The sequence below is a fragment of the Xiphophorus hellerii genome, chromosome 17 (genome assembly GCF_003331165.1).
Source record: "Xiphophorus hellerii strain 12219 chromosome 17, Xiphophorus_hellerii-4.1, whole genome shotgun sequence".
Classification (NCBI taxonomy): domain Eukaryota; kingdom Metazoa; phylum Chordata; class Actinopteri; order Cyprinodontiformes; family Poeciliidae; genus Xiphophorus; species Xiphophorus hellerii.
This window is the reverse complement of record NC_045688.1, coordinates 15,010,216-15,028,534: the sequence shown is the minus strand read 5'-3', so window position 1 is coordinate 15,028,534 and position 18,319 is coordinate 15,010,216. Positions and strand designations below refer to the sequence as shown.

The window sequence follows — 18,319 nt, the reverse complement described above, 5'->3', positions numbered from 1 at the left end:
ACTTGACTCAAACTCTCAGTTTGGGACTCAAGATTCGACTTGAATGAGAAGAGGTAGAAGTTTGAAAAATGTATTTCTTTTTAAGCATGACTCTAAAATTGGTGATATTGGTGAAATCCAACAGGATACTTTTGTTACGTGCACAACTTTGTATCGTTTTCTTTAATTAAAGAACATAAAAAAACGTTGACAAATTTAATTTTCCTTTTAATATGACAGCAATGACGGGAGCACCATCTGGACTTTTGCAGTTTGAGACGCTACATAAGCTTTACTGCGAAGTGAGACTTGAGTCAAAAAGCAAACAGACACAAGGGTCATAAACGTCAAGACGTGTATAATAATAATAAGAAAATCTGTGAAGAAATAACCCTAATTGTCTTGATTTCCTGCCTCAGTAAACACATTCTTAATGGATTTGTGGTCTCGGTCATTACTTTTTCTCCCCCCCCCCCCCCAACTCGACACAATGTTCATTTGCTAAATTACGGTTCTGTTTGGAGAAAAATAAAGGTTGGGATGGTTTATGGTGGGAAATTATTAAGATTGGCAGATCGTACCACCTGGCTTGTGTCGCCCACGCAAAGTTGCCGGGCCAGCCTTGTTAGTCAGTAAGATATAAACGAGGTCTGAGGTGGCAGTAAATCACCACGGCCTGGAGATGAGCTTCCCCAGCTGCTTTAGCCGATTAAACCACGAGCCTGGCATAGAGAAAGAAAAGAAACGGGCAGTAAGGGAGCGTGGCAGACCGTCAAAAGAAATGCAAACGACTCTAGAAAGGCACATATTGTCTGTCGCTGTGCTGTTACACTCTGGTCTCTCATATCAGGGACTTGACAGAAGTAGATTGGCTGAGTTCACAGGTTTTCTTTTTTTCCTTTTCAGTCAAATATGCTCTAAAATAGCCTGCAACTCAAGTCCTTCCGTTAGACCTGAAGTAGAAAAGTACTGCAAATGAGTCCAAGGAGCTGGCATGAAGGGCAAATTGTGATGGAGAGGTTGGAAAGTACAGAGGCACAGGAAAGTGGTCAGTGATCATATTGGCCCATCTACTTCCACTTAACATTACTGGTATTATCTACACCCATACACATTTCTTGTGTTTCTGGTGACATTTGGCAAAACAAAATGTCACAGGATCTTGCTCTGTGACCAGTGAGTTGCAGGGCAAACTGTGGCTGATATTCAGTAGTTTACCTCCAGCTTGTAATTGTGCGTGCAGATGAGGTGATTGACTGAATGTAGTGTGAAGCACTTTGAGGTCCTCTGCACTTGATAAAGCTCTGCACAAGTAGAGGCCTCTTACCGTGGAAGTTCTCATTTAGGTCTCCGTTATCAAGAAGAATTTTTTCCACATATACCTGCAAGTCAACCAGATGTTGCTCTAGCTAAGCACCCCAGACCGTCACACCACCGTCACCGTGTTGCGTGATGTCCGTTTTCTGAAATGCTGGTAGTTTCATGTGTAAAAATGTACAACTTAGTCCTACTAGTTCTTGAAATGTTATCCTAAAAAGTCTGGGGGATCATCCCTTCTTGCAAACATGTGATTAACCTTTTTAGAGAGTTTTGGTCATCAGTGGTTTTGATCTTCCATGGATGCCATATTTGTCTAGTCTCTTTCTTGTTGTTGAATCATATAAACTGATTTTAGTTGTGACATGTGAGGCCTGCGTGGCTTTAGATTTTGTTCTGGGTTTTGAGCAAATGAGTTGGCAATGAACTCTTGGAGGTATTTTGTTCAATGTGTTTCCTGTTTGTGGATAATGGGTTGAAATATGGTTTGATGGAGCCCCAAAGTCTTAGAAATTACTTTCTAGATATGAGAATGATTTTGTCTTCTGTCCTCGATTTCTTTTTCTTTTTTTTTTTTAAATTGGAGCATGATGTGTGGGCCTTTGAGAGGTTTTTGTCTACTTTGTGTTGTCGGCTACTTTTTTATTCGTAATAAATGGAAGCATCATGAAAACTGCTTTTTTGTATTTCATCCTGTCATCCTTGTGTGATATTAATTTCCAGGGTCTTAAAAAATAAGCAGAAACGGCTCTGCAGACCTTGGGTGCCAAAGAAATTCCGACTGAATTCAAAGCACGGCGCTCAGATTTCAGCATTAAAAAGCAGCTCACACGCTCAGAGGTGCTGTTTGGACGATCCGACGTGCTGCTTCATTCCCACACTCGCACATGGAACACACTCGGTTCTGGCCGTGCATGCTCAGATGCAAATTAGTTCTCCCATCAGCGGCGGCGTGCCAGCTAATGACATGCATTTATGCAAACAAACTTAGATGAAGTTCATCTTGGTGGAGCAGTGAAAATCCACTAACACAAGCACACACAGCACCGAGGGCAACAACACAATAAATAAGTGGAACCAGTTTAGCGGCTTCCGCTAACATGGGATGACAAGTGGGTAAAATGACTTCCTGTCTCCATTAGTAAAGGCTCCATTTTTAATGACTCTGCTTGGACACAGATGCGTTTACAGCCAGGCGTGGTTGATTTTTTTTCACATCCACGTGTTGAAGCTACGGGGTCCTGCAAAGGTATTCGCACCTTTAATCGAATGACAACCACAAACACCATCCATCCATCCATCCACCCACCCAATGTCAGCTCAGATGGACATTACTTTGTGTTGATTGCACTTCTTTTCTTCTTTTTAAAAAGCCTCTGTTGCCAACTGTTGTTTTTGTCATTTCCATCTTGAATTATGAGGTAAAGCATTGACTTACTGCCACTGATAAATCTGTAGTTGAATAATCCTGCATCTGAATAGGAGACACATCTCTCCATTTCGGTGATATAGTTGGTGAACAGAACATAAAGCATCAACGGCAATACATCTTTTCTACTTCCTGTTCTACAGAAATCCCAGTTTATGCCTACAGGAGTTGAGCACCGAAGTATTGGACAAATAAACAGGATGCAATATGAAAAGTCTTGGAAACTGCCAAGTACGCGTACATTGAGAGGACCTAGACGTGGCTACAGACAAGCTGGCAGGTTGATCTGAACTTGCATGTCAGGTACTCTCACTCTCTGGACCACGGATGCCATATAAATAACTTTCCTGGCCTGACATGCCAGCACGCATTTAATATTCATAAACCGGCTTATTGGCCTGAGGGAGAAGCAACAGATTGGTAAAGAACACATCAGTCAGGAAGAAGAAGGAGCTTATCATTCTACCTGCATGTGTTTGTATCCCAGAGTTCCTTCCTGCCTAATTGTCCCCCCAACAAATGAAGGGATGGGCAGCTGCATTGAGATAAATATAGGCTATAATTTTGTATTTGCACTGTGTCTCGGTTGCTCATAAATGTTGATGTCATCCAGCAGTAGGAAGACGTAGATATCATCGATTCCAACTAGCCACAGGATCATTTATATTCAATTATCCTCATAATCATGCAAGTAAAGGTCATGGTGAGCTGGTGGGCACTGCAGTGTATGATTATAAAACAGAAAAAGTGGGCTCCAGTCCCGAGTACTGCTGTTTTTAAATTCTGGATGTTGTCCTACTGACTGACAATAACAACATTTTACATCACATTTATGCAGAAATGTAGAATATGAAGTCAGTGTGCTTTGTTGGTGTTCAAAACCGTTCCCCCAGATGACTTGAGGTTTGATTGTATATGTAATGTATTGGAGAGTTTAGTGGTTTCTGGTCTACGGGTTGCCAGATATAGTGAGCTTGACGGTAATTTCTTTGACTGTTTGTGTATGTTGTTGGTTGAATCAGCCAGTTCAATCGCGTTTGCCTGCAACCGCCATGTAGTTTCCTTGTAGTTGTCATCTGTCCCTTTAAACCGTCCATTCAAATCTGTCCCCAAACTGTAAACGAGATTCATTTTCCCTTCTATTGCTTTCCGTACGCTCTTTCCAAACGGACCTGAATGGCGTAAATACCTTCCTAGCACAGCGTTTTAACCATTTTCCTTTAAAATCACTTTGTTTTGAATTTTTGAAAAAAATGTGCTCCTCTTATCTACCGACGAAGGGAGATGCCATGTGCAATCAGGGAACATAACCAGAGAGTCCTGTGTGGCTCGTGTAAATGTCACTGTTCATTTATGAGACTTTATTGAGCATAAGAATGTGTGCACACATTCTACAGACCTCTCATCTGCAAATTAATCACACCTCACGCTGTGGTGCATGTTGTGTGACTTGGCGTCTTTCTCTTTGCATTTGATTAATGGGGAAGAAATTTGAATGAGTCTCATTAATGAGGCCACGCTGAGAATCCAGTTGAAGCAATAGCAAAGCGATGTTTTGATCGAGCCGCCTATGAACAACTTTAAAACGGGCAAAGAGAAGCGTGTTCCAGCCAGCTCCCTGCGGGCCACCCGACAGAGAGACCCATGTAAAACAGGCTTCGCGTGACATTTCCAACATAGCATTCGTCTGGTGACCATCTGTGAAGGCCACCTGGCCCTGCATCAACAACGAAACTGACCAGTGGAAGCAACTACACACACTGCAACAGCTCTGTTACCCCACAAACGGCGCCGGGAACGCTTACCGTACCCCTAGGGAAATCTGGCACCAAACTACTCACCCTTTAAATTCTGATTTAACTTCAGTGTTTTGTGGATTTTAAATAGAACTCTTTTTTTTTTTGGTTCATATTGGGCCTATTTTTTTCACAAGCTTTTCGATTTCTGGCCTTATTTTTTTATTTAATTAACAAGTGTCTGTAATTTGCCATGACTGTACCGATTGGATTTCACGTTTTTGAGTTTTTGACTGAAAAATGTTGTTTTTTGGTTTAAATGTGAAGAAGTAAACACCCTGGCATCATTTAAAGACACTTTTTTAAAGATTTGGAGTTAAACTAAAGACTTGCAGTGGGTTTTTCAGAGGCAACTTTTTGATATTTCGGAAGACAGATCTGCAGTATTTTCCCCCAAGGTGAGCACTGAGTGACTGCTGTATGTGCACTCCTTTATGGTGCCCATTTAGGAACTTTTCTGGCATATTTTCTAATGTTTTGAGGACAGATTGAGCTTATGGGGACCAAAGCTTAGTCATAATGCGTCTGACCCACAGGTATGGTGTGAATTAGTTAGGATTATGAATATACTGGTAGCGGTTAGGGTTAGGAATAAGTATAGGTACAAAATTGAACAAAAGTCAATCCAATGTCCTAATATGGGTAGAAATACAAAATAGTGTGTGAGACAAAGTTCAGCTTTAGTACATGTGAGCAATTTTTGCCACCTTTGTGAGGAGCCACATTGGTAATGTAGGGTCCCACGTTAAAAATGATTTCTTTATTGGTTTCAGACTTTTTAGTGTTGATTAAATTGGAAACTTAGGATTTCAGAGATTTTACCCACTGAAATGTGAATTTTTTTATTTTGATTTTTTTTCCCCCCCATGTCCTGGAATATCCAAAGCTCTGAGCTGCTCAGAAACCAGTGTGGCGAGTTACTGCTTTTCCACATTCACCCAGAGAAAAGCCAGCAGAGGTGGCTTTGACAAATAATAATGATGCTTCTCCATGACTCTGCCTGGAGTCAGAGTCAGAGTGGCTCTTGGGAGACGGACCGTCCAGGACTGCCAATGAGGATTATCTCCCACACCTGGCCAGGATGTACCTTCCACAACCCTGTAATGGATTCATGGTCTAACAAAGTCTTTGAAATTGTTTTTTTTTGCACTAATGTAGGGTCAGGAGGAACGAAGCAGACGTAAAACCAAAGTGGATTTTTGTTTTGTGTTGATGAACGGTGGCTTCAGACCCCGGCGGTTCAGAATCAGAACAGCCGGTCTCATCCATTTTGGGCTGAATGATTTCTGTTCCAGCATTAACATGATGCAGCTCAGTGTTCATATGCATTCATTTGAAAAATAGGCCACTTCCCTGGATAATCTCCGTCTCTTTATGTCTCACACGCATGCTCCCCGTTCCTCTCTCTCTCTCGTCTCCACACCTTTTCTCCTGGCTCTCCGTTTGTTCCCGCTTTCCCCACCTACATTCATCCTTTTTGTCTTTTCTCCCTCCGTTTGTTCTTCCTCTCCCCTTTCAATCTTTCTCTCACTTCCTGTTCTCTGTTAATGGCTCCTTGTGTTTTCCCTGCTCTCTCTTACTCACTGCCTCCATCACACTGCTGCTTTAAAAACAAAAGATCACGAGTTTTCCGATACAAGTAAGTCGTACAACTTGTGCTAAATGTTAATACGGAATATATTTCGAATGTTTAAGATCAAAAATTAAGACTACAATATCTTTAAAAAAAACCTCTTTATAATAGACCAACTCAATCATATTTTCTGTTATCTGTTATTTAGAGTCTAAAAGTCGTAACGTTGAACTGTGTTCTGGTTAAATCGTCAAACAATTTGTAGTTTCCTGTCTGAATAACCTGTAGCCGCCCAACACAGCCCATTAGATTGCATGTTGCGTCCTCCCAAGAGTCCCAGGGCCCCCGAAATGTGCCAGAAAATGTCAGCCATGACTCAGCTTCATGCTTTCACCGCACATGTAAAATAGGCCAAAAAACTTCGAGGAGCTATCCAAAGGTCAACCCTGTATTAAGTTTTGTTGCTGTCGTCTCATCAGGTGTTTATCCAGTTCAAACCATTCAATTAAAAGAAAAAAAATATTAGGAAATAAAAAACAACTTTTAGGCTTCATCTGTCTTCTTGCTTTTACTCCTTACACCTTTTTTGTGAGGGGGCACGGGGGGGATTCTTGAATGTATAAGGGATTTGTTGGATCTGTGTGCAAATGCGTGTGCTTGGTGTACAAAATAAAGCAACGCTATTTGCTTTTGAGAGAAAAGGTAATATGACTAAACAACAGACTTTCCGTGTACTGAACTCAGAATATGAATATTTCCTTTGGGTTATTTCACAAAATTGAAACGGAAACACTTTTTTCACATCACACAAGTCACATGATCAACCACAGGATGTTACCGCTGGCGGAAACGGCGAAGAAGACGACAACAGGAAGTGGTCGGGATGATGGCGCGGCGTGTTTTTTATTGACTTATCGCGTGAACAAACTCATCCACATGTGATTCCAGATGCGCTTCTTATTTAGCGGAAACGCAGCAATTGCGAAATTGTGTTTTTTTTCGACTTTAGCGGAACATTGACGAAGTTTGTAATGGAAACAGCTTATGAAATGAACTGCAGTTTTTGTACCCAACTTTTTGGGGAGCACAGTTGGTCGTGATTCGCTTTCATAAATCTGAGTTGCTGTCATACAATTAGTCCTTTCATCAATTTCATTGAGTCATATTGTCTATGGTTGTACTACATATGACCTGAAGTCATTTTCAATTCAATCTAAATGAATTGAAGGTTTTATTTTACCCAGATACAACTGGAAGGACTGTATGTCCCGTTTGGCCTGGAAACGCCTCTGGACCCCTGAAAACTTGTATTCATCCCATCATGCAATTTCATGTGACAATGAATTTTTCTTAAAAGGTGAACAGGTTAAAAAAAAAAGGGTAAAAACAGAATTAAGAAACCACTGGCTGCCACACAGAGAGCTGCTGTTTTATCAGTCATCCTGCTGGTTCTCCTGTCATCCAGTGACACGTGTTCACACCTGTAGGTATTTCAGGCTGAGAGGTGTCGCACGCTGTCAGGACTAATGTCCGAAACCTCGAAGGTTTGTGTCACTCAGTACTACAAAAGAATATTGAGAAAAGATGAGGGGAAAAAATGTAGCTGTTTTCTTTATTGCCATGCAACACCCAGAGGTGCTTTTATGTATTTCACCCTCTAAATTTAAACTGCAGCATTAGATAAACTAGAACCTCCGATTCTATTGAACATTTCAAGATGTTTGCACCAATAAAGCTGATTTATCATCGCGCGGTGGCCAAAAAGTTTGAGACTGAGAATTTTTACTGTTGGAGTTTCTTTGGTGGGTTTTGGATTGAGTGGCAGAGAGACACCGATCCAATATTAATATCTGTATCTGTGCCGATATTGGAAAAAATTCTGCCCGGTCTACAAGGGCAGATCTATTCAATCTCTATGTGTCGTGCTTTGAGTGACGTCATGTTTTATTATTAAACTTAAAATTTATAATTGCACTTTCTGAACCATTTGAAAGAAGCTTTGTTGCAGTTTGACCAAGGTAGTCAACCTATTGTTTTTGTGAATTTTTAAATTTTATTTTATAGTTTATACTCCTAATTGCGCTGACGTGGTTTTGTACATGTTTGACTAAGCTTGTGAAGCTATTGTTGTGCTCTACTGGTGTAGATTTCTTAAATAAATTAAGAATTCGTTACATTTATGTCAGAAACGCTTCAAGTCAGTTCTGCTCTGTTGGTTTTCCGTATCGGATTGATAAAAAGTGGATCGGTGCGTCCCTGGAGTATTGTTCGCCAAGTGGAGATGACAGGAAATCCAATTTCTTGCAAAATTGATGAAAGTTTGTAAAAATATATATATTTTAAAACGCGTTAAATCTTTGTCCTGCCCTATATTTAATGTCAGTTGGTCTTAAACATGGGACAATAACACAATAAGAATATGGATTCACATCAAAAGTAAGGTACTATATTACTATTGATCTCAAAATAAACGCATAATTCAAGGTGAAAGATTTTGTGTTACTCAAGATCTGCAAAAATTCCTCGTATTTAGCCTAACATGATTTTTTTATTTTTTATTACACCACACATGGTACAATAAGACAGTGTGACAGCAGCTTTAAGTTTGTGAAAATCAGTTCAAAGTTCCCCCCCCCCCTCACATTTTTACAATTATTTCCTTAAACTAAATCGTATCTAGATCTAGAGAAACTCATCCATGCGTTCATCTTCAGTCGTATTGATTATTGCAACAGTGTCTTCACAGGTCTGTCCAACAAATCAATCAAACAGCTGCAGCTGATCCAGAATGCTGCTGCTGGCGTTCTCACTAAAACCAGGAAGATAGAGCACATAACACCAGTTTTAAAGTCCCTCCACTGGCTCCCTGTAGCTCAAAGAATAGACTTTAAAATACTGTTGTTAGTTTATAAATCACTGAACGGCTTAGCACCACAATACATTAAAGATCTGCTGTTGTTGTATCAACCTTCCAGACCTCTCAGGTTCTGGTTCTGGTCTGCTCTGCATCCCCAGAACCAGAACCAAACGAGGAGAAGCAGCATTCAGCATCTATGCACCACAAATTTGGAACAAACTTCCAGAAAACTGTAAAACTGCTGAAACACTGACTTCTTTTAAATCTCGACTAAAAACCCACCTGTTTAGAATTGTATTTGAAATGTAATCAATTACAAATTTATTGATGTAACTTGACTTAATGCTTTGTTTTGATTGTTGATTCTATGTTGCATTGTGTTTCTGTGTTTGATATGATGTAAAGCACTTTGAAATGTCTTGCTGCTGAAATGTGCTATACAAATAAAATTTGATTGATTGATCTGAAACTTGCTTGATTCTCCAACCTAGAAAAATGCAAATCGTGTCACGTGGTGCGATTTTTAAAAACAAGAAAGAAGCTGGAGCGTAGCCTCGCCGCCTAACAGGGGCGAAGGAGGCGTAGACAGCCAATTACATTAATAATGGATTAACCAGGCAACTCCTTCAGCCTGGCACAGATCAGACGTGCATTTCTTCCCAGCTGTTCCCGTCGAAGTGGTTTCAGAGGGCATTTTGTAAATCTTAACTTTGTGTGTGTGTGTGTGTGTGTGTGGTGTAATCAGTGTGATGCTGGGGTGGAGATGGAGCGCAGCAGGTTGTGAAGGACCGCTGCGTCCAGAAATAGAGCTTTTTTTCTCCTGCTGCTGCTCCAAATCCCACTCCCAATGTCTACTGCGCTCATCTCTCCGATGGACGCGTTTGCTGGCACGCAAGTAAAATAGAAGTTTGTGGACAAATAAATAAATCCCTTCCTAACTTCTCTTTCATGTCATAAATGACTATAGATAACTCTTAACTTTCTCCACGCCACACTTCTGCTTGCTTTTTTTGTTTGTTTGTTTGTTTCATCTGGCTGAGTCCCACAGCAGAAAAATGCACAATGCTATCATGCAAATCTGTCAATTAAATATCTAATTTTGGAAAGAAGTGAGAGAGAGGATGAGTGAAAAGAGAGAGGACAAAAGAGCGATGGGGATGCTTTGGAAGGGATGAAAAGCAGAATCCAGAGCCGCCTGTAAAGACGCAGAGAGGCAGACGATGCAGGAGACGTTTTAAGTTTGGCTTTTTCTTTAAAGAGCATCTCCCTCTCGCGGTGCCGTCTTTGTCGCATTTGGAGTCCCTGTCCGTTATGTTCCCGTCTTTTCCTCGTACAGACAGTAAAAAAAAATGGCTCATTTTTACCCCATGGTGAAGATTACAATACCGACCAACTGCACGACTAACAGGTGGAAGCGTTTCAATTCGACTCAGATTACGTATTCTTCATAAAAAGCTCACCTGGCGTTTGGTATATATGCTTAAATGTTATTATTTAATTACATCACAGAGTAAGTTAAAAAAATAAGCCCAGACAGGCGACGCCTTTCTATATAGTTGGTACCCATATGTACCTACCTGCATAGAAAGCTTTTAGAAGTTGCCTTTGGTTTTATTTTTAGTCTTTATTCTTTAAAGCATTTAGAGATGCCCCCAAAAGTTGAATTTTACTATTTTCCACTCAGAAACAAACTCCCATACAAACTGCATGCTGTTGCTGGCATTAAACGAAACAAAACGTAACAATAAGGCCAGAAAAAGATCACGAAACACCAGATTAGCCGGTTTCCAGCTTTAACTTCACGCTAAATGTGAGCAATTCCAACTTTACATGTGATTTTTTATTTCCCCGCCCCCCTATTTGACTCAGTCTCATGGGATCAGAACTGAAGCATAAAACAGACCCATCTGCAGACGTAGGTCTTGTTGACCCGAGCTGCCTTGAGAGAGGCCTGCTGATGATGATTGGAGGCAATCTGCCTACACAGGGGCAACATGGGGCACCGAGTCCCTGGTATAATTATGACACAGTATGAGAGAGAGGAAGAGCCGCGGAGATTGACTGGGGGCACAACTATTTATAGCTGCCTGGTAAACTGTCTGTACACGAGTGGATGGCGCTGAAGCAGGGAGGCTGATTGCTGGACGAGTGGTTGGAGAGGAGAGGTCGCAGTCGGTTTATTTGCTTGGCCTCGCCGGTGCAGAGGGGAGGTTGTGGGGGTTAACCGTTGAGTTACAAGACGGCTGACGAGGAAAACTAACTTGTAGGTGTTTTTAGGTCCGACCAAAATGCAGCTTTTTGTAGAATAATAATGTCAGGGGAGAAGCGATTAATTGGATTGATCGCGATGAATTGATTATTCAAATAATCGTCCACTATTTCAGTAATCGATTACTTGCTGTTTTGCTCGAAGAACGGCACACTCGCATTTTAGACAATAAAATATAAATTATGAAACATATATATGATTATTTGTTTATTTGCGTCACTTAAAGTATTTCTAAAATCATATGGGAAAAAGGCTTCAATGAAAAATGTGCAGAATGTCCCCATTTTTAAATCTGATTATCTGATTAATTGTCAGGATAAACGTCAGAATTACTTGTTCGTTGCAGCCCTAAACGATGTAATGACAACCAAAGGTGTTCATACACATGCAGACGCTTTTCAGCTTTTTATCGATAAGGAATTAAAACAATCATGACTTTGACAGCGCTTGTGAAGTGTGTTATAATCTCAGCAAAAGAGAGAGGTTACAGTCTCCTTTTTTTACCCTTTCTTCAGGTACTACAGCGCCACCATCCTGCAGATGTCGGGCGTGCGTGACGACAGGCTGGCAATCTGGCTGGCAGGGCTCACCACCCTCACCAACTTCCTGTTCACCCTCCTAGGGGTGTGGCTTGTGGAGAGGGTGGGCCGCAGGAAGCTCACTTTGGGCAGCATTACAGGTGAGACACAAAGAGCTGCAGGGAGATCTGCAGGCGAACAAACTAATCCTCATTTCACTTTTCAACAGGTACATGTTTGAGTTTAAGTCTGCTGGCCGTAGGTTTCCTCATGTCTGCTCAGCACAGTCCTCCAGTTACTGTCCACCCCCTGGACCCGGTCCTGGCCAACTCCACCTGCTCCAAGTACCAGTGAGTAAAAGCACAAATCCAGGTCGGATGTGGGTTTCCAACTCACTTCTGCAGTGATTGGGAGCAGCATTCAGGTTCACATGTCACATTTTAACACGTGCTGATAATAAATCATACCTTGCCTATTTAAGTCGATTTCTGCTTAAAGCTACCTTTCTAACTTCATTGTAGTCTTGAATCCTCTGTGTGATGCTGGAAAGCATTAAACAAAGGTGACACATCTGTGGTGAAACTGCAGCGTTGACATCCAGCAAATTACAGACTCAGATGTTTCATTTCTTACCGTGCGAATCGGAACCGTTGGTGCCTGAGATAACCTTTATCTATTTATAGTATTTACTAATAAGCGAACAGCTGACCTGTCGGCTGTTTTTTTGTTATTTTGGTTGTGTGAAATAATCATGAGAAGTCCGTTTCTTATGTAGAAGTAGATATTGATTATGGCTTTTAAAAACTAAGCCACGTTTAGTTTTTTTATTTTTATTTACATGCTTAGGCTTGTGGTTGTTTAACATAAGAATCTGAAAAGAGCTTTCAGAAAGAAGACTGTCTAAAACGTTTATGAGTCTAAAAAGGTCTCAAAATAATTTGAAATTCCAATTTGCGGAGGAACTTGCTTGGACTTTTATAACCATTAGGGGTCGAGGTTTTTGAACTTTTTTCACTCTGATCTAATGACAGAAAGACGGTTTGGTGTTTAGCTGGAATTAAATCATCTTTCTTTCTGGAGGTAAATACAAAAATTGATTGATTAATTTTGAAAGAATCAATTTTTTTTTTTTTTACAGATACAACATTAACAAAAAAATCTACCGTAGCATTTAAAACCACACTAGGTTTAGTAGGTTTACATTTTATTACTTTCACAATTGTGAATTTATTTTCTCTCTTTTTAGGGTGTAGGGAGGCTTTTTTTCTTTTTAAAATTAAGCAAAAATGTGTTATTTATTAAATAAAGTTATGTGTTTAGAAGGTTAGTAACTGTCTTAACATCTGAAGTGATGCTCTGGTTGCTAGGTTCCCTTCATGGTTTTATACGGCTAATTATTTCTACTGATCACAGAATACAAGTGGGTTTTTTTTTTTTTCAAACTTTGTCACGTTTCCGCTACAAATCTCAATGTGTTATGCAGGCACTCCACCAGTCTGACCCCAATTACCGAAATTGAAATGTCTGGGATACTTTCAAAAAGATGTGTGGGTGTGTGTGTGTGGGGGTGTGTGTGGGTGGGCGTGTGTGGGTGTGTGTGTGTGTGTGTGTCAGAAATGGAAAGCTGAGCTTCACCCGTTTAACCCGCATTTAGGCAACAGTGGTGTCATCATTTCTAAATGTTTAATAGTGAAGTATTTCAACTTTTAGTTCCCTAATATTTAAAAACATGACACTTTATTGTAACACTTTATAACTGCTGATAGAGCTTTATGTTATTACAAACCAGAGTTAGAGAGTTACTCGTCAATATTTGATTATTGCTGCTGATGTCACATTCGTTCCACATGGGATTAATTTTTCTTTTCCAAATGCCTACAGTTGACTTAGCTTGTCTCCACAAGCTACAAAGCCTCCTTCCCCCCTCACTCCCCTCTCACACACACACACACACACACCCACACGCACGCCCTCACAAAACTTCAGTGTTCCTTCGTGTGAGACAGAGATCAGATGCCTCGATGTTCCAATTTACTCTCACTAACAAAGAGACGAGACAAAACTCCTGGGTAAAAAATAAAACACTCATTATGATGAAAAACGCCTAATGGACTCACTGACCAGAACCAACTCCCTGTAATTCCACTACCCTCAACACACACACACCCCCACACGCGCGCGCGCACAAAAACACAAGAGTAATTTGAAGAGATGAGTGCTTTTACCACTCTGTGTTCCCACACATGCTTTCAGCGACCACCAGTTTCAGTCACCGCCTGCTTTTTTCTGTTATCATCTGAAGTTCATCTACTTTATTACCTCACTAGTGTGAAAAGCTATTTGTACACTTAAATGTTTCTTCTGTTTTTACCTTCTTTTTTTGTCAGAGTTAAATGTAAATATCAGAGTTTAATATCAATTAAACACAATTTATGTGTCATATATATATTATGAAATATTTTTTTTCATTATGTTATGGACAGTCAACCACTGAGATTTTTAAGAAAATGGCTGCTTATCAATTAATCGTTCGTCAGTCAATAATTTTAGAGTAACTCATTAACCTTGCTTCCCTAAAATAAATTTAAGAACAAATGAGAAACAAAGTCATTTCTCTTCAGTAGAGTGGTGGTTTTTGATATGGGCAGTTGCCCAGGGCAGCATCAGAAATGGGTAGGGTGCCCAAGACCTAGAAAATAAATAAAATTATCTTATCTGTCAGTTGTCTTCTGAATAAGTTTATAACTACTTGTTATAATGGGGTAAGTTTCCCTTAGTTGCTGTTAGGTACTGAAAGACCACACTGTCTGCTTTCTGCTTCCTTTTTAATTGGTTGGCGTGCGACAGGAGGAGGGGCTTGCCCAGGGCACCATTCCCTGCTTCGGTGCATCACTTTACTTATGTGTGCGTTTCCTGTCTGGTGTGCAGAATGTGCGAGCCGTGCATGCTGGACCCTCGCTGTGGCTTCTGTTACCGAGAGAACGGCTCGGCTCTCCTGGCCTCCTCCTGCGTGCCGGTCAATAAGGTCACCACCGAGCGAGCGGCGTGGGGCAGGTGAGTCAAATCGAGGCGTGAGTCCCGGCTCGCTCGCGGGGACGTACCGGATCGTAGGGCGAGACGCATTCCCTCCAGATCCCGCATTCTGCTGACCAGAAGCCAAAAGGAATGTGTCTCCCTCTTGCAGATGTTCAAACTCTACTCTCATGAGAGATCAGACCTACTGGGCCTATAACTACTGTCCCACCTCATTTTCTTGGCTGGTTTTGTTGGGGCTGGTGCTCTACCTGGCTGCTTTTGCTCCAGGTAAGAGGATGAAACTGTTTATTCAGAAAGATTTGGGGGAGATTATTCATCTAGAATCCGTTATACACTGTTTTTTCATTTTATATGTGTCCATGTATAAATCTTAAATCTGAAAAATTAAGAAATTTACCTAAGGACTTTTACTATTTGGTGTTATTTCTGCACTCTGAATTAATTTCCTGTAGTCTATTAAGTAGTACTTTAAATGCAAAAGTTGGTGTTGTACTATAAAGCAGTTAATAGTCTATTGGAAAACAGTTCAGTAAGGAGAGAGAGGATAAAGAGACACAAGTACTTCTTCATTTCTTTTAGGTCCAAATATGTCCAGAACTGGTGTTGGATTTGAGTAATTGAGATGCCAAACTGTTTTTATATGATACATTTAAACAAATCAGGTTAGACTCATATTTTTCAGCTTCCATCTTTATTTTTCCCAATTTCTTCATCTGTTTAAATTTACAGGCATCAAACTAAAATGCATTCTTAAAACGTAAAACTGTGAGATGTTTCATTGAGATCAAAATCTCTATTCTTTTTAAGGTAGATATGGCCAAAACAAATTCTTAAAAGTTCCAACAAATAAAATAAACACAAAGGTAACAACCTACAAACCCCCCCATCAAATTGGAAAATCAGAAAATGTACATACAGTAATAATAGTTCACTAATTTACGGCGTTCTTCTACTTTTGCCTTCTTGTCGCACTTAAATGGCTTAGACCATTCAACTAATTTTAATCAAATTTAATTTTCAAGTACAACCTGTGCAATCAAAAAATCTCATACATAGAACCTGACCGACATCATGAAGTAGGCTAGAAAGATGCCATTACAAAACATAATTGTCAAAAGATGGCAAATCCAATTTTCTCATTTGAAAACTGTATTGTGCATTTACTCAGTTTAATTTGTTTGATATTAAAAATGTGTTTGATTCAAAAAACATTCAAATGTGACAAAGGAGCAACGAAAAAGACATCCATAAAGCTGTAAAAACGAGCCTACTTAAAGAGTAGATCACGATAATCCAAAAATGCAGCAAAAAGTTGCAGAAGCCATGCTTCATCACGTTTACTTAATTCAGTCCCTTGAACAGGTTTTATGTTTATTTTAAACAACAATTTTGTGCTACAAACTCTGCGTTTCCATCCCACATGAACTGAGCAACATCAAAGGCAGACTGGAGGAAAGTCAAAGTTTTCAACTATTGATGGAGATGAACAAAAGATCATTTTGCATGAAGATTGAATACAACATTTGATAAACTATCCCACAGACCACAGGACAGTTCTGTCGGTCATGTTCGAGGCGTTCATTGAGCGTTGGAAAACTCAGTCTGTCCCTGCTGCAGATGAACAGCTTTCGAATCAAGGTTACTCTCTGGAGAAATACCCTGTAAAATCAAGCTGTTAAACTGAAATCAAAATCAACTTCAAAACTACTTAAATTACAGCACTACAAAAACTACTGTGTATTAACAATACGCCATTATGTCATCTGCATAGAACTTGATCGCAGCATTTGATAAATTATCCAAAAGATTAAGTTTGCCGTTGCATTTTGTTGGTCTGTAGAAAACTTAAGTTGAATGTTCACGTGAATAATTTGCTCGCTGTGATAGGTAGTCTTCGAACAAGATCACTTAAAAATCAGAGCAGCTAATTTAGAAATCTCTTTCATCAAAAAAATGTTCAGACTCCATAACACTAAGCGCACCTAATGAGGCTGACGGTTAATTTCTCTCTACCAGGTATGGGACCAATGCCATGGACCATTAACTCAGAGATCTATCCCTTATGGGCGAGGAGCACAGGGAACGCCTGCGCTGCTGGAGTCAACTGGACCTTCAACATCTTGGTGTCTCTCACCTTCCTCCATTTGGCTCAGTACCTCACCTACTATGGTCAGTATTTTTATGTCGTTGGTGTCCATCATTTCCAGTTTAACACATAAACCAAGATTTTCTAGACCTCTTGAGTCAAAACCATTCTAAAAGGAAAGAATTGATACCTTGCGAGGTTGTTTGTTGTTTCTCCTCAGACAGACAAGAGGCTGCCCTTTAGTGAAGGTAGAAAATCAATCAATCAAAGGTGATGATTGAGACTTCCTGGGCAAATGATCGATTTAACCTGTTGTTAACCCATTCGCCTAGGTGGAAAAACAAAAAAAGCTTGACGTTGACCCAGAGGTGGTATTTAACATACAATTATCCAAAGCTGTAAGAAAAACGGCGATCTGCATGGAGGAAATGGAGATCACAGCAGCTAGGATATCTCATTAAACCTTTGGCATTTTATGTATGAATACCTATTACCAGATGCGTTTTGTAGCTCTCTGTGTTATATTAACCCTGCTGTAATGAAAGTCTGACAGGAACTTGTTACTTCACATTATATCCTCGCTGGCAGTCTGACAGCAATATTTCAGCGTGGTAAAACTTTTTCTTTTTCTCAACAGATTGTGCTTTAGTCTTCTGTTGAAGTGTGTAGGCGATTAACTTCCTGTAATAAATGCTTCTTGGATCTGCTGTCACAACTAGTGATTCTTTTACGAGGGTTCCTACACATCCTTTCCATGTTGGAATTTCCTACTTGTTCAGATTAAAAATGACAAAATTAGCAATTTTTAAAGGATCACAAAAGAAATGACCACAAATGATAAAGTGCTTTACACCATGTTGGTCTTCATTCCACATTACATTTTGTCAAATGCCATCATCAGAAGCATCAAGCAGTATACATCAAATATACTGATCGATTTTCCAATTATTATTCAGAGGCAACTCTAAACAGGTGGGTTTTAGCCTTGATTTAAAGGAACGCGTTGTTTCTGCAGTTTTTTAATTTTCTGGAAGTTTGTCCCAGATTAATAGATGCATAAAAAGTCTACTGGAAAATGCTTAAAATCCAGACTATGTACAACTGCTTTCCAGATGGTGAATGAGAACAAGGACATTTATAGAACAAACACTTTGAAGAAATGTTGAAGCGTTGACTTTCTTACCACCGGCTTTTTGTTTACCCCAGGAGCTTTTTTCCTGTACTCCAGCATGGCCCTGCTGGGTTTCTTCTTCATCTATGGCTGCCTGCCAGAAACCAAAGCGCGGCGCCTGGAGGAGATTGAGGCGTTGTTTGAAAACCAGCTCTGCTCATGTGGCGCCTCTGACTCAGACGAGGGGCGGCAGGTCGAGTACATCCGCGTCAAAGGCTCCAATTACCATCTGTCGGACAACGACGCGTCAGACGTGGACTAGGAGCGTGTCGTTGAACCCGCTCCGGG

At 40.3% G+C, this 18,319-nt stretch overlaps 1 protein-coding gene across 1 annotated transcript in view; it reads left to right on the top strand.

The window, feature by feature from the left end:
- LOC116736364 (proton myo-inositol cotransporter-like) overlaps positions 1-18,293 on the top strand; it is a 63,221-nt gene extending 44,928 nt beyond the window's left edge. Inside the window, exons 5-10 of the mRNA XM_032588776.1 lie at positions 11,736-11,899; positions 11,968-12,088; positions 14,667-14,792; positions 14,923-15,041; positions 16,791-16,943; positions 18,067-18,293. Of these exons, the coding sequence (XP_032444667.1) occupies positions 11,736-11,899; positions 11,968-12,088; positions 14,667-14,792; positions 14,923-15,041; positions 16,791-16,943; positions 18,067-18,293 (910 nt within the window). The remainder of the gene's footprint in view (positions 1-11,735; positions 11,900-11,967; positions 12,089-14,666; positions 14,793-14,922; positions 15,042-16,790; positions 16,944-18,066) is intronic.
- Positions 18,294-18,319: the final 26 nt, after the last annotated feature.